This window comes from Corvus kubaryi, unplaced genomic scaffold, assembly GCF_017639235.1.
Source record: "Corvus kubaryi isolate FWS band 111438036 unplaced genomic scaffold, C.kubaryi_AGA036_p1.0 37391, whole genome shotgun sequence".
NCBI classification, from domain to species: Eukaryota; Metazoa; Chordata; class Aves; order Passeriformes; family Corvidae; genus Corvus; species Corvus kubaryi.
This window is the reverse complement of record NW_024581130.1, coordinates 4,328,682-4,353,975: the sequence shown is the minus strand read 5'-3', so window position 1 is coordinate 4,353,975 and position 25,294 is coordinate 4,328,682. Positions and strand designations below refer to the sequence as shown.

Genomic DNA, 25,294 nt, shown 5'->3' with positions numbered 1-25,294 from the left:
TTGTAGCTGCATCTTCAAAGGCATTGCAGCAATATTAGAAAAAGGTGAACAACCTCATAAAGCTATGGACTGTGGTTTTGTCTTTAACACTGACATTAATTTCAGTGTTTGTATTTGCTGGAAAATGGAGGATTTGGTTACAGAGAGTACCTTACTGGGTATTTTCTTTCATATCCTGTTCCCTTTGGTATCTGCAGAACTGGGCTTTCCATATGGATACCAGATACCATTATCAAAGTCTCTCCTACTTGCTTTCATCTTTTGAATAAATTGGCATTAATACTGGGCCAATACTGTAGAAATAAACTATGACAAGAAAGCTGATGTGGACAAAAATCTGAAAGATGAATAGCTACTAAAATCAGCATCATAAGCAGAAGAGGGGCTAAAACCATTAATTTCAGTGTTGTTGCCTCAGGTCTTAGGATAAGCTGACTGACTGTTCTATAAACTGCAATAACAACAGCTTTGTAAAAAAGCATGAGTATGGACATAAAGATGTGTTGAAGTTTTGCAGCTATCTTGGGGTTCAGCACCAGACTCTTTAAATGAGAGTATCTTCTATGCTGCCAAGGCCTTTTTAGTTACATTAGTTACTGTGATGCCTAAGAAACTGAAGCTGATCTGGTTAAATCTAAAAGTTTAAAATACTACAATACCTCTTTGTTATTTTACAAGGTGGCCAGGAAGGAGTTAGTGCCTGTTCTGCTTAGAAGAATAAAGATGTGAAAGCTTTATGTGGAGCTCTAACTCAAAGTTTTGACTTACCATCAGACTCTTCAATAATTTGCCAAAAGTCTTATTTCAATAAAGCAGTCTACTTTGGGGAGGAAGGAGACACTTAGCTTTATTTTTCTTATACTCCATATTGAGGCTACCAACTTTAATATATGCCTGAGACTTTTTTAATGGGCTCAATAGTTGAATTAAGTCAGTGGTCATAGGAACTGCAGAACCAGGGGTGTTTGTATATCAAAGTTATGAATTAAATAGAACACTTTTTTTTTTTTTTTTTTAAATAAGGCTATATAGTTTATATAGTTTTGCATTAAACTGAGAACTCTTCACTTCTTCTGTAAAAATTTTGGCTATATAGGTATCCATAAGACAAAATATTTGAGGGTGTTTCAGTGGTAGAAGTGTGAGGAATAAGTGCTCATCTGACATGTCAATTCTTGAAGTGGCCGCTGATACAATATTGTCTTTACATGTTCATTGGAATGTTACTTTATTGGCAAGATACTTGTTTTCTGGATAGCCATTATACTAATTCATGTTTGATGTTTTAATCCTGCTTCTATGGAAAGTCAGCCAATTCCTACACTTCTATTGTAAGGCTTTAAACAAAGCTGCATATAAAGCATGGGATTTAAAGCAATGCTGTGTTACAAATTATGAATGTAACAATGGGAAAAGACTGTTGTGACCTTGTCTCAGGTGATGTTTACGATTACCAGTGTTTCACAGTGACATAATCGTGGAGAGGGGAAAAATTGTTGGTGTAAAGGCATTTGGTAACAGTGTAGTACTTAGTTTCAAACTAGGTGTTCAGTGTTGGGGGAATGCTAAGAATGAAGTCTTTTCAGTAAGTCTAAAGAAAACTATTTCAGTGTTTCAGTTTTAAGAAACATTGATCTATTAACAGAGGTGAGATGAATGAATATGGGACTTGAAAAGCTTGCTTTTTCATAAAAACTCCAGGAGCCAGGAATACACCAGCAGCAGTCCCCTTCTGCTGCCTGCACTTGTCAGATGTGTGTTGCTGTACCTGTGGTAAAGGCCTTTGCGTGCAACTTCTTTCAGTCACTTCAGACCCTCTGTACCTGAAGTTCTGTGGATCCTCTTGTTTGCTCTGTTTAGGTTTTTTTTTTTTTTCCCAAAGGTAATAGTTGTACTTTTCAAGTCACAGTTGGGTACAGTTTTTACCTTGTAATCCTCATCAGTGTCAATGTTAATGACAGGAAATTGAAAAATCTTAAGGGACTTCGAAGTCAGTTGTTAGGCTCTGAGAACTTGAAAAGTACGAAGACAGAAGTTGGTCTTTTGTTGTGCCTTATAGCTCTAGATGCTGAGGTTGACTGTTTCCATGTACAGAATTTTGAGATTTTCATTTATGAGATGCATCCAGAGTCTGTCATAAGTCATACAAGTATATATATGCATAAGTGAACATGACATAACTTTCAGTGTTGAAGAGGAGATCACAAAATGTAGTCTTAATCAAGTGTTTATCTCTGGTTTTAAGACTTGTATACTAATAGTGAACAATATAGATATTTGGAATTGGTTGAACAACAACAACAAAAAAATCCTGTAATTTTCTATGTGTAATCCTGGGGGTTTGCTTTGGAAGATTTAAAAAAAAAAAAAGTGTTTAACAAGCCTTAGTAAGGTAGAAATGAAAGCTGAAATATCTGTGAAAGCAAAACCTTAAAGTTCCCTAAATCTGGACATGAGCATGTACTTAACTCAGTCCTTCCCTTCAAAGGAGCAACAGAGTACAGCTGCTGCTTTACAAGACCTTTCTGCTGTTTTGCAAGGCCTTCTATGACAAGTAATGTTGTTCTGTGTCCAGGTGTATTTCATCTCCTGAGAGGAGTTTTTGGAATAGTTCACAGCAAAAGTAACTGACCCATTTTGGAATGTAGGTTAGCGGGTGAGTTCGGTCGGGACGGAGACGGATGGAGATCTCTATAGGCAGGTCTTGGGACACAGTCGGTTTATTGTAAAGGGCGTGGGTACAGGGGCACTGCTCAGAGCTGCTAGACTCAGCTCTGAGCAGGCCCAAGAGAGTAAGCAGGTGAGAGAGTAAGTGGGAGAGAGAGAGAGGGTGTAAGAGCAAGAGTGGAAGTAAGAGTAGAAGTGGAAGAGAGGAATAGAGAAGAGAGAATCAGAATCAGAAGTGAGAATGTCTGAAGTCCTGGTTACAATACAATAAATCATCTTCTGTACTGAATATTCTAATTGTCACTAACCAATCTAATACAAGATACAAATCCTATAGCATTTACATACAGCCTATAAGAGTTCTTATATTACCATAGAGTGTTACATCTTAACTTCTAAAAACTACTCTTTGGACCCCTTCTGCTGAGCTAGTAGGGTCTGCTCTGACCCTTGAACCTGTTTGCAAGCAGAGGGTATTGTTTCATCAAGAGGGGATTACTTCAGTGGCCATACCATTGTTTTCTAGTTGTTCAGTAACTAAGACCTGGTATTTCAAAAGTGGCTTTCATTTCGATGTTGCCTGTAGTTTTCATATTCCCAAAATCTTTTGTCAGGCAATCATATTTCCAAGGTTTTCCTGTTCCATCTTCCCCAACATTGGAAGTTGGTGGTTTTTTGGTAAATTTTGTGCAAAGTACAATTCTTGACTGGATAATCTCAGGAGGTGGCTAAAGAAAAAATTCTTTCTAGATTATAATTTTAAATCAATTACAGAGATCACTAGTTGTTGCAAAAATCTTTATTTCTGCAATGTGATGTAGCATTAATAGTACCTGAATTAACTTGGTCTATTCCAAGCAACATGCTTTTGTACAAATTGAGGGAGCATTCTTGCTCAGTGTACAGGATGCTGTGTTGTCTGTTCCAAATCTGTCCTATATAAAAAGCTGTTATTGTAAAAATGTTATACATCCTTGCTCAACAATTCTTCTAATCATTCCCTTTCTTGCCTCTTCTCCCTCTCCCCAAAAAAATAATTTATTGACCATGTAATCTGCTCACCACTCTTTGTAAAGTGGGCAAAGAGTAGTCTTTTTTTACAGTAATACTCATGATCATTTCATATATTAAATGCCATGGTCTCTTTGTGTTATGGTTTGCTTAAACTCTGAATTTACTGAAACACAAAAATTGGAGCAGTGGGTGTATTCTTAGTACTTTTATGACAAAAATCAAGAGCTTATGATGTGTGTATTACTGTCAGTGATTTTTCCTAAAGATACAGAACCACATAATTGCCTTCTGAAAATCCATTTTCATCCATCCCACACTCACGTCCTGAATTTGTTAGATGTTTCTTTCTTTGGAATGAGATGAATGGGTTTGATTCCTAGGGAGGGATCATGTTGAGGGAGAGGAGTAGGCCACTGGCATGCATTGCACCTCTAGGTGATGTGAATTGCATCATACCCTTTTTCTTTTCTGCACTGAGATTTCAGTACTTCTTTATGGCCTGCTGTTCCTCTCTAGTAATAAAGGATTCATTTGCTCCTGCAGCTTTCAGGGGGTTTTGACTGACTTGTTTAAAAGTAAAGCTCACCACTTTTTACTTTTTGCTCAATGTGGGAAATGCTATATCCAACTAATCATGTTCTTAAAGCTGTGAAAATGTATTTGTGGTATGAGTGGGGAGGAAAAGAATAATTTTGGTTAGATAACATAATTCAAAACTTCCTCGTCTATTTTTACCTGTGTCAGGCTCATTGCTTCACTTAGATCTTCTCTGAAGCTACAGCAGCTACCTATAGTAAAACAGATCCTGCTTCAGCCACAGGGGGACAAGGTGGAAACAATGCATGTGGCAGGCAGCAATTTTGAAAAAGCTTTTGTATGGCAAAGAAATAGGGATGGCAGATAACACCCCAAATATACTTCTTGTTATATAATTTTTCCCCCTAACAAATTAAATATATATATACACACACAAAAAGTATATCTAAATGTACATAACTATATTTCTTGTGTCATATTTTAAAGAATGACTTAAATTTCAAAGCTATAGTGGTTGTTTTGTTTTTTTCCCCAAGGAAAATAATTTGAATTTACCAGATGATATATGTTGAACTTCTGGGGCTGTTTATGACTTGCTCTGTTTCTGTATTTAAGCTTTATATAAATCTTTGTGATTGCAATTGTTTAAAATATAAGTCAGTCAACTGAGTGTGTATATGTATATAATACACTTATAGTTGGAAATCTGACAAAATATTCTCCCTCAAGCACATAAATGAAATTGATTATCAGAGCAGTAGTAGTTAGTAATGCACTTCTGAGGATTATGCCCATGAGCAAATTTTAAAGGAATAATGCAAGTGGATGGGCAAAAATAGTTATGAATGTATTTGCTACAGTGTATCCTGGAGGAATTTTAAAATCTTTCTCCTTTTAAAGATGAGCATCAGTCTTAATAATAAAATAATGAAAACTTGCTGGGAGATTAACCTTGAAAGTAGTCATAGTAGTCTAATACGGGTTATGCTGTTTACCTTAACTAGTAATTAGACATTTTAATCTTGTACCTTGAACTAATTAAGGGCCAAAAAACAGATCACAGAGTTCTAAGTCCTGACACTGCAAGCAGACCGCTGCTTCTTTTTCCTTAACCAACAAGGTGTTATTCCATAGTGCTGGTTTAGTACTTCTATTTTCTAGTGCAAAACACAGGAAGTGTAATAAGGCAGACAGGTTTGGTTTTGCTGGCGTTCTTACTGGTTTCTATACACTTCAGAAGATTCTTTATAATTTATGGAAACACAAATACATTTCCAATTTACCTTGGGAGTGAAATATTTAAAACAAACGAACAAAAAAACTGCTGTATAGGTAGCATTGTTTAAATGTTCAACTGCAGCTTTTAGCTGTGCTTCTGCACAAAATAGCTCATAACTTAGGGGTCAAAGTTGGCTCTCTTGTTTATATTTTACCCCTGATGTTACCATCAATTCTGGAAGCATACTTGCAGAAAACATAGCAAAATATGGCAAAAACCTCAAAGCTGTTACTAGCAAAGTTTATATTACAGGTTTAGGGCATTTCTGTTCCTACTGGTGTAAGTAGGGTATAGTCCAAATAATTACTTTTATGAAGCTGTAATTTTTTTCAAATTGTTGCAGTGTCAGGGACTGACTGCAAAGTCTTGCTGATCATCTCTGTAAAGAGGTCACCTAATGAGCCCCTTCCAGCAAGGACCAGTCCATGCTGTCATGCTGTACCGCAAACTTTTCGATGGCCTGAGATTGTCTGTCTATTAAAACTGGCTGTGAGAGATGTGGCAGGCCTATCCAGCTCTCCCTAGGAGGCTTATGTCTGATATTAATAAGATGGAGGGAAAAGTGCTGGGCTGTTCAGAGTGTAAAGTTCTCCTGTTGTGTAGTAATACTGGGATTTCTTGGCTGCCAATCAGGAGTTGTAGTTCTAGACTGAAAGTGCAAAATGTTCCTGTAAAGTAGAGAAAGCACTGGCAAACACAAAGATTGCAACTTTAGACAGTGTAACAACCATGGAAAAATTGTATGGTTTGTATTTGATTTTTTTTTTTTTTTCCTATTCCTGTAGAGAGTAGTGAATCTCATGTTAGTGTGTTTCATTTGATTTTTCTTTTTTTAGGTTTTGACACTTGTTAATGTAAGAGAGATACTTGCTAATCTTTCTAAAAAATGTTCTCTGTTTTCATTGCAAGGTATTCTCTGTTTTATAACCACTTGAAGAACATTGAGGAAAGTGAAGGCGGCCTTGATAAATTTACAAAAAGTTACAAAACCTTCGGAGTTAACCAACTCGCGGATGGTGGAATATACTGTAAAGAGTGGGCACCAGGAGCAGAAGCAGTGTTTCTTGCAGGTGACTTCAGTAAGTATTCTTAGGAAAATTTCTTCTCCCCTGAACAATGTTTTACAGCAATATTCTCTTCTTTTAAAGAAAATTTTGTCGCAGTGATGAAATTCTGATAGTAAAAATGTATGTCATGGCTTAAATGAATAATATTTTCCTCTGTGTTGCAGTAGCTTATGAAGATATATGTTCCTGTTGCATGGTCAGTGTTATGCATTTTTTTTTAATACCCCAAAGGCGCAGTGACTCATGTCACACTGCAACTTGAGGCTGTGTCTAAACTACCTGAAGTTCTTTTTAAAGCTTTATAACTGGGCTTTTATAAAACTATATGCAGAGAAACAAAAATAACAGTAAAATAATTTGCTTTATCTTCTTTTACTGATCGAGCAACAGTGCTGTCTAAGGACCAAGGCCCTTGAGAATTCTCACCCATCCTGAGAGTTTAGTCAAAAGTTCTGCTGGAAAATGGTAGCCTAAAATCAAACTAAATACTGCTGAAAGAGTAGCTACTCTGTTTTTTTGAGGGCAAAAGTAGGAAAGATGTTAGCAGAATGGGAAAGGGGCAAGGTTACATGAAGGAATTGCATTGCTTGCTCTGAGAACCAGGAAGACTCTCTTTGAATTTGAAACAAAAATATAAATTTGCTTCTTATTTAAAGGCTATCTACACTCAAATCATGTTTTGAAAATTTTTAAATGAAGGTGACATTCCTCATTGCTCTTCAATCCTACAATTCAATTCCTCTCTCTCCTTTCTGTTTGGAGTTTTGGAGAGCTTTGTTCTGTTTTTCTCTTTTACCTCTCTCTCTTCAGGGTTAGGGATTAGTCCATCAAGGTACCAGGTCTTGCATTTCTGGTTCTTACTGAACAGGGACTTAATCTGTGAAATTATTTTGTTCATTTAACCACATTTCAGAAGTGTGCAGTATTATTTGTCAAAGTTTGGTTTTGCAAAAATACTGATCTGGGGAGTGTTCAGTGTATTTATATTACAAAATTGCAATAGGAAAAAAAGTGATTTGAAGCAGTTAATTACTTCTGCTTAAACACAAAGCTGAATGTTGACCATTCCTTACCCCTGTCTGAGGAAACTATTGAAAGGAAAATCTCTTTAGGAGGGTTTTTATTTAAAAGAAAAAAAAAAAACAAAAAACAAACCAAAAAAAAACCCCAAAAAAACCCCAAACCAACAACTAAACTTTTTTTTTTTTGATGCAGAAGTTGAACAGAAAAGTTAGTGCAGCACTGTTTTCAGCCATGATCCTGTTTGATATGATTAACCTAGTGAATGATAAAGTAGCTTTCCTTGATGTACTGCTTGTCATTCTATTGGAATAGACATTGATAAATAGGTTAGTGTAGTTCTTGCATTTTAATATTGAAATTGGATATGCCATCTAATTCAAAACTGGATAATGAATCGTGTATAGTTCACCTACTACTATATAACAGTGACTTCAGGTATCAATATAGACTGCATGGCAGGTAGATCAGGTTATTTTCATAGGTCAGTTTTATGTGTATAAACATGAAGAAAATTCTCCTCCTTGTCCCCCTCTTCCACTTGCTGCAACCCCCCCCCCCCATTGCTCAAGGTTTTCATGGGGTGGGTGTAGGTTAAATTACTTAACACAACTAAAGACTGGAGTGCATTTATTTTAAATACGTATTTTAAGAGATGGTAATATTAAAAACAGATTATGAATGATATGTTTAATATTTTGAAAAGAGGCTATAACTTGTAAATTGGCTTAGGCTGCGGGGGGAAGTATATGTATACCAGAATAGGGCACCTAAAAACTGGAATGGTTTTCTAAACCCTACTTTGTTTAAAATAGTTGATGTAATACATCATATGGAGCAGAAATTTGGGAGTAATATCTTAGAGTAGTTGTATCTAGACCCAGATGGAATATGGCAATAAGAAGTGAAAAAAAAAAAAAAAAAACAACTGAAAAGAAATTCATTTTAATGTGGAAAAACTGTTTCTCCTATATATCAGTCAGTCATAGTAAGGTATTCATTCCCAAAGGGGACAATAGCATACTTGGAAAGACTAGAGGAATGGAAGATTGTCATTCAATTCATATGATCTTGAATAATATTCTCATGAGAAATTGGATTGCAAAACCCTAAGATTTAGAGTCAGATTGCTGCAGATGTGTTTAATTAAAACTGAATCCCTTTAACCTTTCTTTAAGTTTTCAAGCAGGTTAAAGTCTCAAACTAAATTTATGATTATATTGTGTTTAAATTGGCTATCGGGATTGCTTTTAATAGGATTTTTTTAAATAATTTTTTTCATAAAGAGAACTGTAGTGTAACCACATCAGGGGAAGTTGGAAATCTTAGACAAAGAAATAAACATTGAACTTAGATGACAGAAGCTCTTTAGGTTTTAAACTGAAATAGGGTGGTATATAATATAAAAACTGTCAATTCATGCTTTGTTTTTGGAGATGGATAGCAGTATTTTCCTTGATAATACAGTATTATCTGAGAATCTCTTAATGTTTGATGGAAAGACACAAAGTATTAGTCTCTACTATTTCATCTTAAGTTTTTTGAGGACCGAATACTAGTAAAAATGGCAAATATAGGTTGCTTGCAGACCTTGAATTTTTGTTCAAAATTTGTAATAAAACTGATAGTTGATAATATCTTTTTTATTAATTATGCCTAAGATAAACATGCATAATTTATTTCTGTAGTTATATACATGTGAAGCCTCAGTCCTGTACATGTAAAGTTTATTGTGAATGATTTTTATGCTTTATAACAGACAATAAAAGCTTTGCTACTAAGGTATTTTGACCTGAATTATGGTATTTTTTTTGTCTTATTCTGAGAAACTTGTAATGAATGGTATCACTCCAATTTATAGAAAAATTCTTAGTATGACTGTGCATTTTGGGAAAAGAAAGAGCTAGAAACTAGTAATAACACACAAATCTGTATGTGGATTGGAGAATGAAAAACATGAATTCAAGAAAATCCCAATGGTTTTAGAGCTGTTTTTGTCTCTTTAAAACTCTATGATTAGAGAGAAAGAAAAAGTATTGTATCTGGTGTTTTAGTACGATGAGGTGTATTAAATGAACAGCCAAAAACATTAAGATTTGTCAATTAGTACTTTCAGCATCTCAGTAAATCAAGTGTATAAGGCAATTAGTCAGTTGAATTTCCAATAAGAGGCACTGTCAACGTTATAGCTCCTTCAAAAGCTCTCAGTGATAACACTGAATATTTCATTTGCGTGCTCTATTGCTGAGGAACCCGGTCACTGCTGGCAATTTATTGCTACTTTAGAGTTGACTATTTCAAAATAAGTCACTGAACTGTGAGTTTTGAGAGTAACCCACAGAATTTATTTGGGAATTGGAACACTCACATTTGTATTTGGTCATGCAGAGGCTCAGTGGGTTATTTGTAAACAATTCCTTGATTTTAAAAAGAAAGCTTCTGGTTTTAAGAAGCTTGAGAGTAAGTATGCGTATATTAATTTGGAAGTTGGCATTTGCTATAATACATTGTTATATTTGTGGTTTCTGTTCTTTTATTTGTCTTCCCTTCCATCCTTCCCAATTAACGTTGATCTAAAATACTGATCAGTCTGGAATGTCCGTTTGGTTTGGTTTCTGCTTCCTTTTTCTGCTGGGGTTGGAGGGTGGAGGGAGGGTTGGTTCTGGGAGGATGTTTGTCTATTATTTAAACTCAGACAGGATTCCTTCGGAGTGAAAAGAGAGGACCTTAATCCACCAGCCTTCATAGTTTGGGTATCTGACAGCTGACTGCAGACTTTATGTAGAATGTTTTGGGGCTTTTGATTCCAGATTTTTACTGAAATGGATTCTAGGTATTGTCATGATATCATACTGAATGTCTTACTGCTTCCTTCCAGGATTTTTATAGAAAAATAGCTAAGTTTGATGAGTAAAGTCAAGCTGTGTCATATTTCTCTGGGTGCAGATGATTGAAAGCAATAGACCGAAATATAAGGTGGCATTAATATACAGGGAAACATCCTATCTAAGAAGTAATGATGCTTGTTTTTACGTCAGTGTTTGAGCTGTTTGATCAATTTCCAACAGCTCAAGAGCAGGATCATTAACATAATCTTCTTAAAAAGTGATTAATGTGAGGAAAGGAAGACCTAATTGGTCACTGTGTAGAACAGAATAGTGTCCTTGGAGAATCTCTCAAATTGTGTTGTGATTTCATATTCTAATCAAGTGGAATAAAGGTATCTTGTTGAGATACTGGAATTTTGATGCCCTTTCCCTTGTCTGAACTGCTCCTTGTCTGACTGACTTTCTTCAAGGATGCTGTGTGAGTATTTTCTGAACTCTCTATTCTCTTTACGTGTCTTTCAGTTGATCGGAAAGTTTGTGGAAATATAATTGCTATGAGAGATGAATTGATTCCACTTGAGAATTCAGCCTTAGTTTGTGAATTTTTTTCACTTTTGAAAAAATAACTCCAGTTTTTATATTGTACAAAGTCAATGGTTTTGTTAAAATGCGAGAAGAACGCCTTTCTTCTAGGAGAAGCAAGAGAAGTGTTCGTTTCTGGTGTGAAACTCCAAGTTCAGGCATGAGCCTCAGAGGTGTATGGCTATATACCTGTCAATGTGAAAACAAAACCAGGAGGTTGAAGAAGGAGTCACTTTAATTATCATATAGCTAGAAATACTGCATTTAAATTGAGTTTTTTGTCACAAATGGTAGAACCCAAACCTTTGTAGCTTTGAATTCAATTCTACATTAAAGCTCAGTTCATGCTTCTTTGGCATACTAAGGGTGTAGTTTTGAGCAAGAAGTTCCCTTGTGCCTCCTGTTGCTGAGGTAAGATGTAATGTTTAAACAATTGGCTGGGTTTGGAAGATCTAATCACAGAGATGAGAGGAAACAAAGTATCAGGCTGTTGAAGGTGTCTTCTGTGTTGGATTAAGTCATAGCTGGGGCCTGAACTTTTGTACAGAAGCTCTTGCCTTTGTGCATGGTTTATGGGTATTCTGCGATGGTGTCATTTTTCCCCTAAGACCTATTCAAGCTGATTATTTGAACTTCTACTGGTAATCTTCTCAGCCTTTTCCTGTTTGCAGTTATTGTCAGAATCTTTGAAGTCTATGTTCTCAAACTAAAATATTTCTTCTGACATTTTTCTTTTTCATCTTCATAATAGTCTACTAATCACTTGTTGGTTAGTTGAGTTTGTTATTTTTCTTTTCTTCCCTCAGGCATTTTTGGCTAAGTTTTGCTGAAAATCAGAAAACCAAGCAGTAAAACTGAGAGAATCATGGGCCACTCTCTGTTTGAAGAGAATCTTCAGTTTTCAGGGAGTTTTATGTTCTTTATGCCTCTGGCATACAAAGCAATGTTTTCTGTTATAATCTTTCTAAGTGAGCTCCTCTCCAGGGGTAATTAGTAAACAGTGGGTTTAAGTAGGACCATCTGGGGCAGATGGGTATTGCTTTGCATTTATTTTTAAATCATGAGCCACAGGCTTGCAATCATGGACTGTGGCTGGGAACAGGAGGGATTAACAGGAGCATCTGGCGTTGCTGGCAGGTGAAGGCGAAAGTTCAGGCAACTTCAGTGGAATTATCAAATCTGTCTGTGGAGAGCAGAAATATTTAAAAAGGTAGAGAAATGTAACCATTCCCTTTCTGAAGGAGGGAAGAGATGTGGTTCTAGTAGAGGTCATGAAAATCTTTTTAATATTGTAAGAATTCAGTGGTTTTGGTGAACATGATTAACTCCATGCAGGTTCCCCTGGGTGAGTTTAATAAAAACTGGGCCTAAGACTTTTTTGCTGTAACTTTTAATTTTGCTCAATATTCATCACCTGGCATATATGGTTCAGTTTGTGCATTGTAATCAAGAGGTGTAACTCCATTGGAAAGAGTTTCATGAGAAGCCATGGGGACATCTGGGGGAAGAAGACAGAAAGAAAGAATTTAGGGTAAGTCCCCCAAGATGGGTCTTGACTATCATAAATCCTAACCAGTTTTTAAAGCAAACTTCTTGCAACTTCTTAACATCTTTGTTACATTTTTAATCTTTCTTCTGTTTCCATTTTTCCCTGGAATGTTTATTTGAGACAGTCTAACTGTTTATAGTTAAAAAAAAAACCCCAACTTTTTTAAAGTGCTGTATTCTACATCCTTTTACCATGCCCTGAAATAAAAGAAATATATGTATTTTAACATATGAACACTGTCTATAGTTTGCAGTTTAGACATTTTATTAGGGAGCATTGCTTTATTGCCAAGGTGTTTGTTTGATGTTGGTCTTAGATATTAGTAGTGTTTGTTTAACTGTTTTTCTTGATTGAAACTTCAGTGTAAAGCCAAGGGGGAGGAACCATCTAAGTCTTACTAATATGTAAGCTCTTCTGCTGTTAAGCAATAGTTTAGTAAATACTTTCCTTCTGCTAATATGTGTAATTTGTCTCCACTATCCAAATACTTTAATCATGATAAAAACTATCATCTAAATGACGTATTGAATTAATTGCATTTCTGTTTTACTCTCCACCGTGAAATGAGTACGTACCAGAATATGGCATAGTTATTTTGTCTGGCGTAGTTATTTTTGTCACATTGTGTGGCCTTGTTTAATTTGTGTCTTTCAGTATTCTTTGACTAAAGATTGGCAGTTCTTGGGTTTAAACAGCTATGCAAATACAACCAGCAACTTTGAAAGCAGTCTGGTCTTTCTCTGAAACTCAACACATCCATCCGTTGCTAGGGAAGCCAATTCTTTTGTTGCACAGCAGATAATATTTATGATTGCTGATGTTTAGGAAAATACATATGCTGATGAATAGAACTTCTTCATTTCTCTACCTGCCCTGCTGTGACTTCCATGGTGGCAAAAGTGATGATCCTGCTTTTAACCCTGACATGTTTAGTAGCAATGTTGTTTTATACAAGTGAGTTAATATTCTTAAACTGAAGGATGCTTATTCTTCTTTCAGTGATGTGTGAGTTTTGGTTTGTTGCTTTTTTTTTTTTTTTTTTTTTAATTACAGGAGGCCATGGCATGCAAATGGATTACCATAGAGGAAGAATAACACGTGTTGCTTTAATGTCTTTTAATTCAATTTTCTGTGTTGACTAGTTCCTATTTAGCTTAAGAGTCTGTTGCCTTGAACTACGTGAAATAGATGTTTCAAGGCAAAAAGAAAAAAAAGCCATTTTGAAACTTAGCTTGTTACTTCCTTCTAGCCTAGAAATTATTCCATTGCTGAAGTGTGTCAGTTCAGAAGTGGTATCTTCACTCCATTCATAGGAGTTAACCTTGAATGTACTTACAAACACTCAAGACCCCCTTGGCAGGTGTCTGTTCAGCGGGACAGGCCATAGTGACCATCCTTGCACATCTCCAGTGCTCAGTAAATCCAAAGAGGACAAAGAATCTTGAATTACGGGATTTAAGCTTGCTTCAGTAAATTTTTTAATGACAGAGGAATCTTCCTGAAGACTTAAAACCGTGGCATTTCATTTTGCCCCTTTTGAATGAGTGTGTAGTATCAGGTATAAAAGTATTTGTGTCTGCACTCACTGAAGTTTATTCTGAGAAAAATGGAACTCAGAGTTTGGATTGTAATTGCATGCATTTTAAGATGAACACTTAGTATTATTTCTTATATTGCAGATGGCTGGAATCCGTTTTCTCATCCATATAAGAAGTTGGAATATGGGAAGTGGGAGTTGTTCATTCCACCCAAAGATGGCTGTTCTCCTGTGCCCCATGGATCAAAGCTAAAGGTGTTGTTTCTAGACTTACTCTAATTTTTGTAACCCTTCTTACTCATAAGTAACTTTATTATCTTCTAATTGTTCTAAGTAGGAGAATCAGTTTGTCCAGCTGAGCAAGGTGACCTAAAGGAGTGAAACATTAAGTATCACAAAGAGAGTTAGATTTTTGGAACCGGCATCTGTGGCTGAAATGTGGTTATAGTGTATTGCACCATGTTATAAGATGAAAACTGTTTGCATATTGATAATCTGAAAAAGAAGAATTAAGTAATGTACAGATAAAATTTTTCCATATTTGATGGAACTATGTGTTAAGATCCTATTAAAATATCAATACCTTGGTAATTTTTGTGATCTTTTTAACCACAGCTTTTCAGGTGATCTTTTTTTTGTTATTTTAATGAATGGGATATGCAGATTTGTAAAACTTCTACTTATCCCTTAGGAATTCAGAGTATTGAGTGGAAGGCTTAAGTAAGTGAAACTGAATACAGTTGTATTTCATGAGCATCCATGAGCTTAAAATGCTGTCTTCCAGAAATTAATGGAAAATTTCTTTGAGCTGTCAAATGCCACAATTGTTATGCTTAGTGCAGACACACCTAATGACAACTAACTAACAGCTGAGTTGATTATTTCTAGGTGAATATTGATTTAAATCAGAGATATACTTCATTTCACTCAGAACCTGAATTTCAGAGATTCTGGGTGCTAATGGAGGGCAGTAATAAGTAGTTAAGGACAGAAATGTACTGAGTTTGTCTATAGACTAGGAAAATTAAGAAACTTGGAGCATTTGTATAATACTGCTACATTTTCAGAGATCCCATCAACAAAATTCCTAATTTTTCTGCTGAAAATCAGCTTAAGGAAACAAGAAATCTGTTAAAGATATGTATAAAAATGCTCTGGAAATGCTTACTCAGTGTGTGTGCTTATCTCTATGCTTTTTGTTATGGCTTATGAAGTCATCCCAGTAATATATATGGATAAATTGAAATTTAGGAATAAATTCAATAAGTTCAAGGACAAGAAAGCTGTTTTTATTTTACAGAGCAGGAAAGAAAACAGTTGTCTGCAATTCAGAAATGCTGTGATTATGCAGTAATGTATGAGAGTACAGAATGGTTATTTAATATTTTCCATGGTTTTGAGATATAAGTAGGTTAGATTTTTGATTGTTGCTAAATTTACCTTCTGTGTTTTATCTACAAAACTATTGACTCATCTGCTGTAGAATATTCTGTGCTCTTTGTAAAGATAAGAGGTGTGAATGAGGATGAGTGTTGATAATTATTAACATAATAGCAAAAAAAGCATAGATTCTTAAATACTTTTGGAGCAACATAAGATGACTTTTTTCTCTTAGATAATCACTGGTCATATCTCCTTATTTTGAAGTACAGGTCTTGATAGTATTTTCTTCCTGTTCAGCATTTTCTTTGAACTATAAACTCCATAAAGCAAAGACTGCATTATATGTAATTTGTTTAGTATGCAGAATTTCTACTGATTGCACTTGGTACTGATGTACTTGTAAGATGAATTGCTTTACTTCTGTAGTTGCTCTGAGTTTACAGAAAAAGCCAGAAGATACCCACTGGCAGACTAGAATGTGAGTTTTTCCTTTTTTTTTTTTGATTGTTCTAGGCTTTTTCTACCCTGCCACTTTAGTTGTGCTTTCCATGGTCAATTTTAGACAAAGATCCGTGGCTGTCACTGATGCTCAAAATACATTATTGTCCAACAGGCTTGTGAAGCAGGAACTGCCTGTCTGCATGTGAAACAAATTTGCTTAGGAGTATCCTTAAAAAAAAAAAAAAGACCATGTATTTAGAAACTTGATTCCTGAATGTATGTAGTCATAATTGATGACTCCATCCATATGGAGCTGCACCCAACCTCATCTGTAGCTTTGCTAGTAATCTCTCATGACACTTTGTTTTTGTCCTGTGGTGCCTTCAGGACTGAATCTAACACTTCACAATGTGTGCTTGTAATGTAGTCAGATGATGGGACTAAGAGAAAAAACCAAAAAGGTCTCGAGTTAAAGTAGTTCAAAGATGGTTTATCACAAAAGCTATTGGAATATTCACATAGTAGGCATGTACCTTACCCTCATGCTACAGCTGATCTTATCCTCTCCCATTCCACTGATGGGTTCAGGAAACTTCTGCTTTTCGTTAAGGTTTCCTTGAGCTACGTGGTTCTGTTAGTTTATGATTGTTCATAAATGTCTGTGTTTATGGGAACATGAGGACTTGTGTGTTAGAGAATAGTTGTGCCGTTCTTTCTTCATATAGAAGCTGAGATATTGGACTGCCTGCAGATGGAAATTGCTATGCAGATTGCAGAGGTAATGTTGAAATACACAGGTATTGGTGTCTGCACTAGACTAGGCAGCAGACATCTTTCTAGTAATGAAAGTATTTCCCATTTTTCTTTACTAAAGAAGCATAAGATAATCACAGTTTCTTTTGCCAGTATGATTCTTAAATATTTAAGTTAAAGTAGTCAAGTTCAGACACTATTGTGGTGATTAATCTGTAGGAGGAAGAAATGTCTCCTCCAGAAGGTCCTTATCTATAGCTTCTGTCTATGCTGTTTTGATCTTAACTTCTACAGGCGAATGCCAAGTTCTGAAATGGTAACAAGGTCATTTCTTTTAAATAAGTAATATCTAAGCCAGAATGGGAAATGGATGTAGTGTAGTTGCTGACACTAATTTAGATGAGGTCAAAAAATATTTTTGTGGGAAAATAAATGAGGAGCAGAGGTCAAATGTTTGCCTGTTCTCAGTAGTAGCAGGCTGTCTACTCTAGCTCTTCAGGCAGTCTTCTCATAAGTAAATGTAAACATTGAAGAAAATGAGTAATTAAAAAACATGCTGTAAATATTCTGTCACTTTTCTGTGTGAGGAGATGGATGCTTATGACAGCTGAATGACTCCCTTGTGGATTTTGACATCCATCTACAAAATAAGGTTACCTGCTAGAAAAGGGCATCTTTTTTCTTTCTCCCGTGGATCAATTGGGAGCTTAGAGTGAGTTAAGTGAACAAATATAGTTGCTGCTGTGGTAGTATAGTGTTGGCTTTTAAGCTTCTGACAGATGTCAAGGGGAGCACAGATTAAAACCCAAAACCAAATTTTATGCCTTAATAAGTAAAGCCTCTTTACCTCTCTTTATTTGTAACGGGGTAGTTTGAAAGTTATTTTCCTTAAACATCAGCGTGTTTGACATTCTACAGTGATAGCAGTTGGGGTGCAAGTATTTGTCTTTTGTGGTAGAAAATGACAGATTTATTTTTTTTCCTTCATTGTTGGTATTCTTCATTACCTTTTTACAGGACACAGCAAGCTTTTAAAAAACATTTCATGGATAGACTTTTATAGCAAGTCTCATCCTGTGTGGTCGTATTAATGCAGGAGTTTAATCAGTGTTCCACTTTGTCCTTTTACTGTTTATTTCTAAATGATTTTTCCAACTGCTTAAATGTACCTGTAAATTAAGTTTTCACTGTAGTTGGCAAGATCCTAATTTTGAAATAGTGTCAGTGGAGTTCAGTCATGGGGTTAGTATTGGTAAAAACTGAGATCTTAGTATCTGTATTGGGAAACTTATTAAATAGCTTAATGCTATTTACAGGAATGCCAAGGAACAACACAGAAAATGGAAAACAACTGGCAACTTGAATCCTATAAGAACTCAAACCTAGTTGAAAATACTTTCCAAATTCATGGTCAAGTTCTACAATATTTTCACACATCTCAAAAAAATAGATGGCAAGATCAGTACTTAAAAAAAAAAAATTGGCATTTATGATAGAGCTACCTGCTGCTCTGGAACATTGAATAGGAAAAGAATTGGTATAGCAGTACCACTAAATTTTCTTTTGTGAGCTGGAGAGGATATATTAAAATAGAGAGAGAATATATTAAAATAGAGGATATATTAAAATATTGCTTAACTTTCTAATAATGACAATAGAGATGTGATTTCTGAAATTATTACCAGAACAATAATATTTTAGAGTAATAAACTCATCTGAGACTTTAGTTAACCGTGTGCTGGGTTAGGTGCATGAATCGATATATGCAACTAAATATCACTTGTATATTCATGAAATGTAATTCATACACTTTTCATGGAAAGAACACCTCAGAAAGTGGCAGAAACTTTTTAAAAACTCTGCATTCCATTATTTGCTGAGTCTTTATCCTTTTCTTCTTCCCATGTCAGTGTATGTATATATGTATATTCAATGTATTTAAATGGTGACGTTTATAGTCTTTTTTGAGGGACCATCTTGTACTGTAATGAGGTGATTAGATTTGATATCTTGTGCACTTGTTAACACAATATTTTTCTACTGATATTCTGCTCTTGCGTGTGTGAGTGGTTTCAGTGATTGCTGAACAGCAGTTATAGGTGCCAAGTCCAATATAGGATTGGGGCAAGCACGAACAACACAATTCTTTTATAAGTTTGTACAAAGTGCTTTCAAAGTTTACTACGATTGGTTTTAATAGTTTTCCCGTCCAAAGGTATTACCCTTTTTAATATTCAAGTGTGCAAAGGAAGAACTACATTGAGTCAGAATATTAACAGTTTATTAATCATGATTAAAAGTACCAGAAAGTACATTTGTATTCATGAGGTGCTGGGTAGAGGAAAGCTAGTTGTGAAGAATAGTTTTAAAACGTAATCCTTACAGTTTTACCACTGTATCCTATACTTCGTAGTAGATCTGCTTGCTCTGTGTTTAACTTGTAAACCTTGAAAAGGAATCAAATATGGTGAGCAGGTAGGTTAATCTGTGTCAGGGAACCACTGCTGGTAAAGTTCATCAAGTGTAATTACTGTCACTGATGAAATAGATGGTGTTGCATCTGACCCTACTGATCAGGAGGTGCAGCAGCATAGTACCAGACTGGTGTGGAGTTCAGGTCTCATGAACTTCAAGCAGTCTGAAGTCAAAAATGTGTTTATAATGAGAACATGAAAAACCAGGAAATCTTTTAATAATGTCAGGCTGGTGGCTAGAGTTCTAGGGACAGAGGTGTTAAAGATGTGGTGAACTTTCAGCGTTGTAAGATGTGAACATAAACATAGAATACCTGGTTGGAAGGGACCTCAAGGATCCTCTGGTCCAACCATTCTTGGCAAAACCATGGCCTAGTCACGATGGCCCAGCGCCCTGTCTAGCTGTATCTTGAGTGTCCAACCTTGGGGAATCCAGCACTTCCCTGGGAAAATTGTTCTCATTGTGGGATAGGTTATGTGCAGTCAGATGGCTTTTAGAAAGGGAGTCTTGGGTACCCTGAGCAGAGGTACTAAACTTGATTTCAGTGGAAAGCTTCCTGAAGAAATGTTTGCTGTTTGCTTACATGTATACATTGAAATACTTCTAATTATTCTGGTTTGTACCTTAGCTTGGGGGAAGAGGGAATATCCTTGCTCAGTCTGCTAAGTTCTGTATCACTTAAATGTCCTGTCTTAAATGGTCAGTAAGATGCAAAAAAACACAATCCAAAAAGCAATCACCAGGTCTGCAAAGTTGAACAGTGAATGAAACAAGTGTTCTGCAGCATCACGGTACCTAACCTATGTGCAAGAAGAAACAGACATGGCATTCCTGGGATTTTGAATCTTACAGAACAGGATTGAAGTTATGTATTGTATACATTTCTAGATATAAGTCATGCTGAAGGGGAGTAGAACATTAATTCTGTGGCAGTACCCTTCATGTTTCACCATGTGATAGTGAGCCATGACCCTTCAGCAAGTTATTGTAGACTTTTTTGGGTTGCAAATGAGGTTTGCCAGCAGGAAGAGTTGTTATCTCATTGGGAGGTAAATGATCTCTTGATGTTGCCTGTTTGGATTTAGTAAACAATTTGCAACTCCTCATGGACTCATAGGAGAGGTTGCAGCACCGCTGAACCATTGTTATGCAGTGGGCTGTTGTTCTTTGGAGCCTTTGTTGCAGACTGAGTTCAGTACTTGAGAATATTCTTGTTCTGTTATTTTGGCAGGCTTAGTTCCCCTGTGACTTGAAGATTGCACAATTCTCTGGTAGGAGGTTTTGCTATTTAAAAATACTTTAAAATACCTTACTTTTTAGTTTATCCATACAGAAGACTAATTGTTTCAATTACTATGAGGTGTATGTTTAAGAAAATGTGATTTTTTTTTTTCTTCCTTGAGGAAAAGAGGGAGACCTCTTAAAGAAGAGGTCTTGAGACAGAATTTGAGAGTCCATATTAAGAGTATATATGCATGGCTGTGATTCTTCTGGGAATTGTTTTTATTTGGAGGATAGGATCACTTTCTAGGGAAAGCTCCTGACATTCTCTGCAGTGTGGCACAGCCACCCAGTAGCAAGGTGCATTATGCAGCAGTTGTCCTTGATACAAATGCTTTATAGTTGAGGATAAGTAATACTTAATGCTTGGGTGCCCCATTACATACTTCATCAGCTTCTTTTCTACTTGGCATGGCTTGAAACAACTCTAATAAGTTACACTTACTGTATGTGTATTGTATGTGTAATGTGCTTTATTATTATGGGTGCTTTTCAAACCATGCTCATGTACCCCAAGCCTCTTAATTAAGAGACCAACAGAATACACACAGGAATGCTTTTATATTGTGCATACAAATTGTTATAGTCTTTCACCTTCATCACTGTTTTTATAGTAACTTGTTTCTGGTTAAGTCATGGGGGGGGGAAATCTTTTTTGAGCTGAGTGTTTTAGAGATTCCAGTTTTCCTTTGATTTATTAATTTTATTTTGGAAAAAGTTTTTAAAAATCAGGATTCTAGACTGAAAGAAAAATTTGAATGCTTTCCCTCAGCACAGATGTGTTTTCCCTTTGTGAAAATAAACTGGCTGTCCCTCATACCTAATAATGCTGCCTCTGCATAATTAACAGTTATAAATCCATGTACTTGGATGATTAAGTGAAGTATTTTCTATGCATTTTACTGTTAAAATCAATTGGGAATGTTTCTGTGTGATGTTGCTTTCATTTTTAGCAACTCTCCTATGGTTTCCTGGATTTTGACAGTTTGATTTTCCTCTGGTATTTTTATCTGCATAGATATTTTATAATACTAGGCTGCTGGCTTCATCTTTTGAATTACTTTTTTTATTCAAATACCTAATACATTGTTTTCTGTATTTTTGTTAATACTAGTTTCTCTTTGTTTTCTAAGAGAAGCACAGAAATAGAAAAAGGAACAAAAGCTTTCCTTTTTTTACCTGATCTAGTAAACTAGTTAAAGATGTTCCGAAGTTCTTCAGTGCAATTGAAGTACTAAAATCACAAATGGAGCTGCATCTCCCTCTTTTGGAAAATCGAGGCATGACTTCATGACTTGGCTTAGAAGGATAGGCTTTTGTCTTTTTCATATCTTGATTGTATTTTATTTTTAGTTTATTTTCTTTCCCTGAGGGAGAAGGGAAGGGGAAAGAAGGGGGAATTGTGAACAAATATTTAATGTCCATAATAAGTTTAGATTGTAATAGCTGATGTTGTGATGTATTTACAGAGCAAATAAATCTCCAGTGCTTTCTGAATGACACAGATTTGTCTGCAGAACTTTGTTAAACATGTAAAACACCTGAAAAGTACTATTATGTCTGATAACTAAGGCATATTTTTTTCAATATTTGATTTAAATGCTTGCCCCTTTAGCAGGTTTCCTTTCCAGAAAACCGTTAGGAGGAAAAACAGCAAACCAGACAGCTTTGTATCAGCTGACATAGTTTTGACAGTAATCATAAAATGATGAGGAAAATAAAGCTGGGGGAAGGAATAATGTAACTAGTGTTCTATTACTTTTTCTTGCCAGTGTAACCAATTTGCAATTTAGGAAGGAGAACAGCCTGGAAGAAGTAACATGCTGTCCAGTCTTTCCAAAACTTCATTTCAAGGTTTATACTCAATTCACTGTAAGGAAATAACTTCAGTGAGTACAAGCACCTTGACAGATACACTTGATTTCTTGGTTATTTGGAACAGTATGAATGGAGTATGGTAGTTTTTCAGGGGAAGTTGAGTTCTGGAAAGATCTCCCATTTTCCATGCCTCTTGCCCCACCAGTTTGGGTAAAGGTTCATTTGGGAAGGTACTCCTAAACTAGGGGAAGCTGAAGTGTTGAAGAGCTTCTGATTTATTTGCTTCCTTGCTGCCTCTCCTGAGCTTTGTTACAGGGCTATGCAGGAGAAAGAAGGGCGAGGCAGTGGTGGAGAAGCTGTGTTTGCTTCTTCATTTCTTGCCTTCTATTTCTGAGGCTATTAAAGGGAAAAAAATATCTGGCCTCTAAAATCTGTTTGGTAGAGTGAGACAATCACAGAATAACGCTCTTTACTGTTCTGTTCAATCCCAAATTTTTATCAGGCTTTGTATTTTTATCTAAAGCTTCTTTAAAGCAAACTGTCAGAGAAGAAACTTTAGATTTCAGTCCTGGGCTCTGCAGCAGGTTGCACTGCGTTGTCAGAAAGTGTTCTGCTGTGTTCCCAGGCATTAAGAACCAAACATACCAAAATGCTGCCTCTATGCTCTAGTGCTTCTCTCACCAACTTGTACTGACCTGTAGAAAGAAAGGAGTAGTTGCTCTCTGTTTTCCTCTGTGTTTGTGAGGTGGTGATATGATTTTATTTGCTGTTGTAAATGGCCTCAGTGTACACTGTCCACTGGCAAAAGATCATCAGAACTGTGCATTCTGTCCTGGGTGCTAAAGTCAGGACTGATACTTTTTGTGGAAGAAAAAGGGCAGGCAGGGGTGTACAGGGAAGGGTACTTTCAGCTGCTAGATCGTAGCAAGGTGGGGGTCAGTCTCTTCTCCCAGGTGAGGAGTGACAGGACAAGGAGGAATGTCCTCAAGTTGTGTCAGAAGAAGTGTAGATTGGATATTAGGAAAAACTTCTTCACTGGAAGAGTGGTCATGCATTGGAACAGGGAAGTCCTGGAGTTGCAATCCCCAGAAGTTTTCAAGAAAACATATGGATGTGACACTCGGGGACATGGCTTAGTTGTGAGCACAGTGGTGCTGGGTTAACTGATGCCTTTTCCTGGTCTTAAAATCAAGAGTCAAATATGGTTAGAAGGGAAAAAGGGATTTTACCTTGGTATTTATTTTAAGGATCCTTAGGGGCACTACATCCAGGTTGAATGCACCCCAATGCCCACCGCAATGCACACCCCCAAAAGATCAGGTATAACATTACAGGTGTTACTAATTAGCAGATCTATCAAAGATTCTCCAATGAGAGGCTCGAGTGAGCTCCCCTCCCCAAGGAGCCTTCCCCTGGATGGTTCTATCTTAGTTTGCAGAATGTGTTCTGGAGAGGACCTTGGGGTCTGGGGCACACTGATCCCTAACTACAAAGCTTCTAAAATGTTGAGTCTCCTAGCTGAACAAACAAGTCCAAGAATGTAGGCAAAAAGCACTAAGAATACAGAAGTTGTAAAAAGGTGCAACAGGGGTATAAAAGAAAAGACAAATAATCTTCATGGCGTCAAACAGACTCAATCTTTTCCAACCTAAACAATTCTGTGATTCTGTTTCTGGAGCAACTTGAGGGTGTTGAGAAAAGGATGTACAATTTCAGGAAAAAGAGAATAGCAGGATTGTATTGGTGTCTTGAATGCAGGACATGTCTTTGAAAATGAACAGCATTTATGAAATAAAATCTAAGACCAGGTTTTCTTACAGGAGCAATGTGTCCAAAGTATATTGGGTCAAATTCTTTTGTATTCTTGTAAATTTATAGTGCTTTTTCTTGGTTACCCTATTTATCTACAGCAAATGTAAAAAGGTAAACTTTGATTTTCTGCAGTGCACATCATACTAAAAAAATCTTGATATTCAAGCTGTTGTTTTCAGTCTTCATGTACTTATAGAACAACTGAGGGAGGGAAATACCTTGATGCTAAATTTCTAGTAAATTTCATGTAGTAGAAAAACCTTGTTATGTTATCACAGCATCTAATATAAACTTCCTAGGGAGTCTTTAAGAGTTTATCCTGCCCTTGTTTTATGTTTTGGCTTGAACTTGCTTTTAAATCAGATGCGTGTTATTGAGATGAGATGATGTTTCCACCTGTATTCCTGTGGCTTTTATATTTGGATAATTTTGTGTCAGAAATGAATAGATCTGAAGCTGATGAAATACTATAGATTGTAAAATGCTGAAATAATAGCTTATTGCCCTTATATAACAGCTTACTGACATTTCCGTATTTATATTAAAGCTAGTCCACACTCTCATTTATTAGCTATTGTTGATTTGATGGCCAATTTAATTTCATCGTTGTATTAAAAGCCACATATACCAAGAATCATTCTAAATGCTTTCACGCTATTAAAGTAATGAAATAATAATACAGTGTTTCAGAGCAATTTATTGGCTTGCATATATTCATCAGTTAGTTAGTTATCATTTCCTCATTTTCCTTTCCCCAACTTGAGTATAAATGATAAACCACTATATAACAAATTTCTCAAACAGCAGAAAGATGTCTAAATTCTTTATATATATATATATTTTTTTTTTTTTTTAAGAACTAGTCCAGAAGATTATAGTTTTAAATCAAAATAAATACCTGAAAAATAAGGAATGACAGCATGGTTTTTTATTTCTGATGTTTGACCCTGTCTCCTAATTAATGGAAACAGAGGCAGACACCTTATGGGAGCACATCATAATTAAATGAAATGCTCATGTATGGATTTGAAGTCTGCTTTAGATGCAGGAACTGAAAGCTAAAGGAGTGGTTGCTGAGCAGAGGATTTGTCTGATCTTGTACAACTGTCCCTTGAATTATTCTCTCACACTGTTCTGGAGATCTATGTGTGTGTACTTTGGAAGTTGGGGTAGCCAAATGGAGCTGATGTGAAGAGAAGATGAAGGTAGGCAAACACAAAGAAAAAAAGGGATATTCATAAACATACGAAT

At 36.0% G+C, this 25,294-nt stretch overlaps 1 protein-coding gene across 3 annotated transcripts in view; it reads left to right on the top strand.

Moving 5' to 3' along the window:
- The window catches only part of GBE1 (1,4-alpha-glucan branching enzyme 1), a 166,022-nt gene that overhangs the window by 49,371 nt on the left and 91,357 nt on the right, over positions 1-25,294 (top strand). For all 3 annotated transcript variants that reach the window (XM_042038101.1, XM_042038099.1, XM_042038102.1), the window contains exons 2-3: positions 6,407-6,576; positions 14,223-14,335. In XM_042038101.1, the coding sequence (XP_041894035.1) occupies positions 6,407-6,576; positions 14,223-14,335 (283 nt within the window). The remainder of the gene's footprint in view (positions 1-6,406; positions 6,577-14,222; positions 14,336-25,294) is intronic.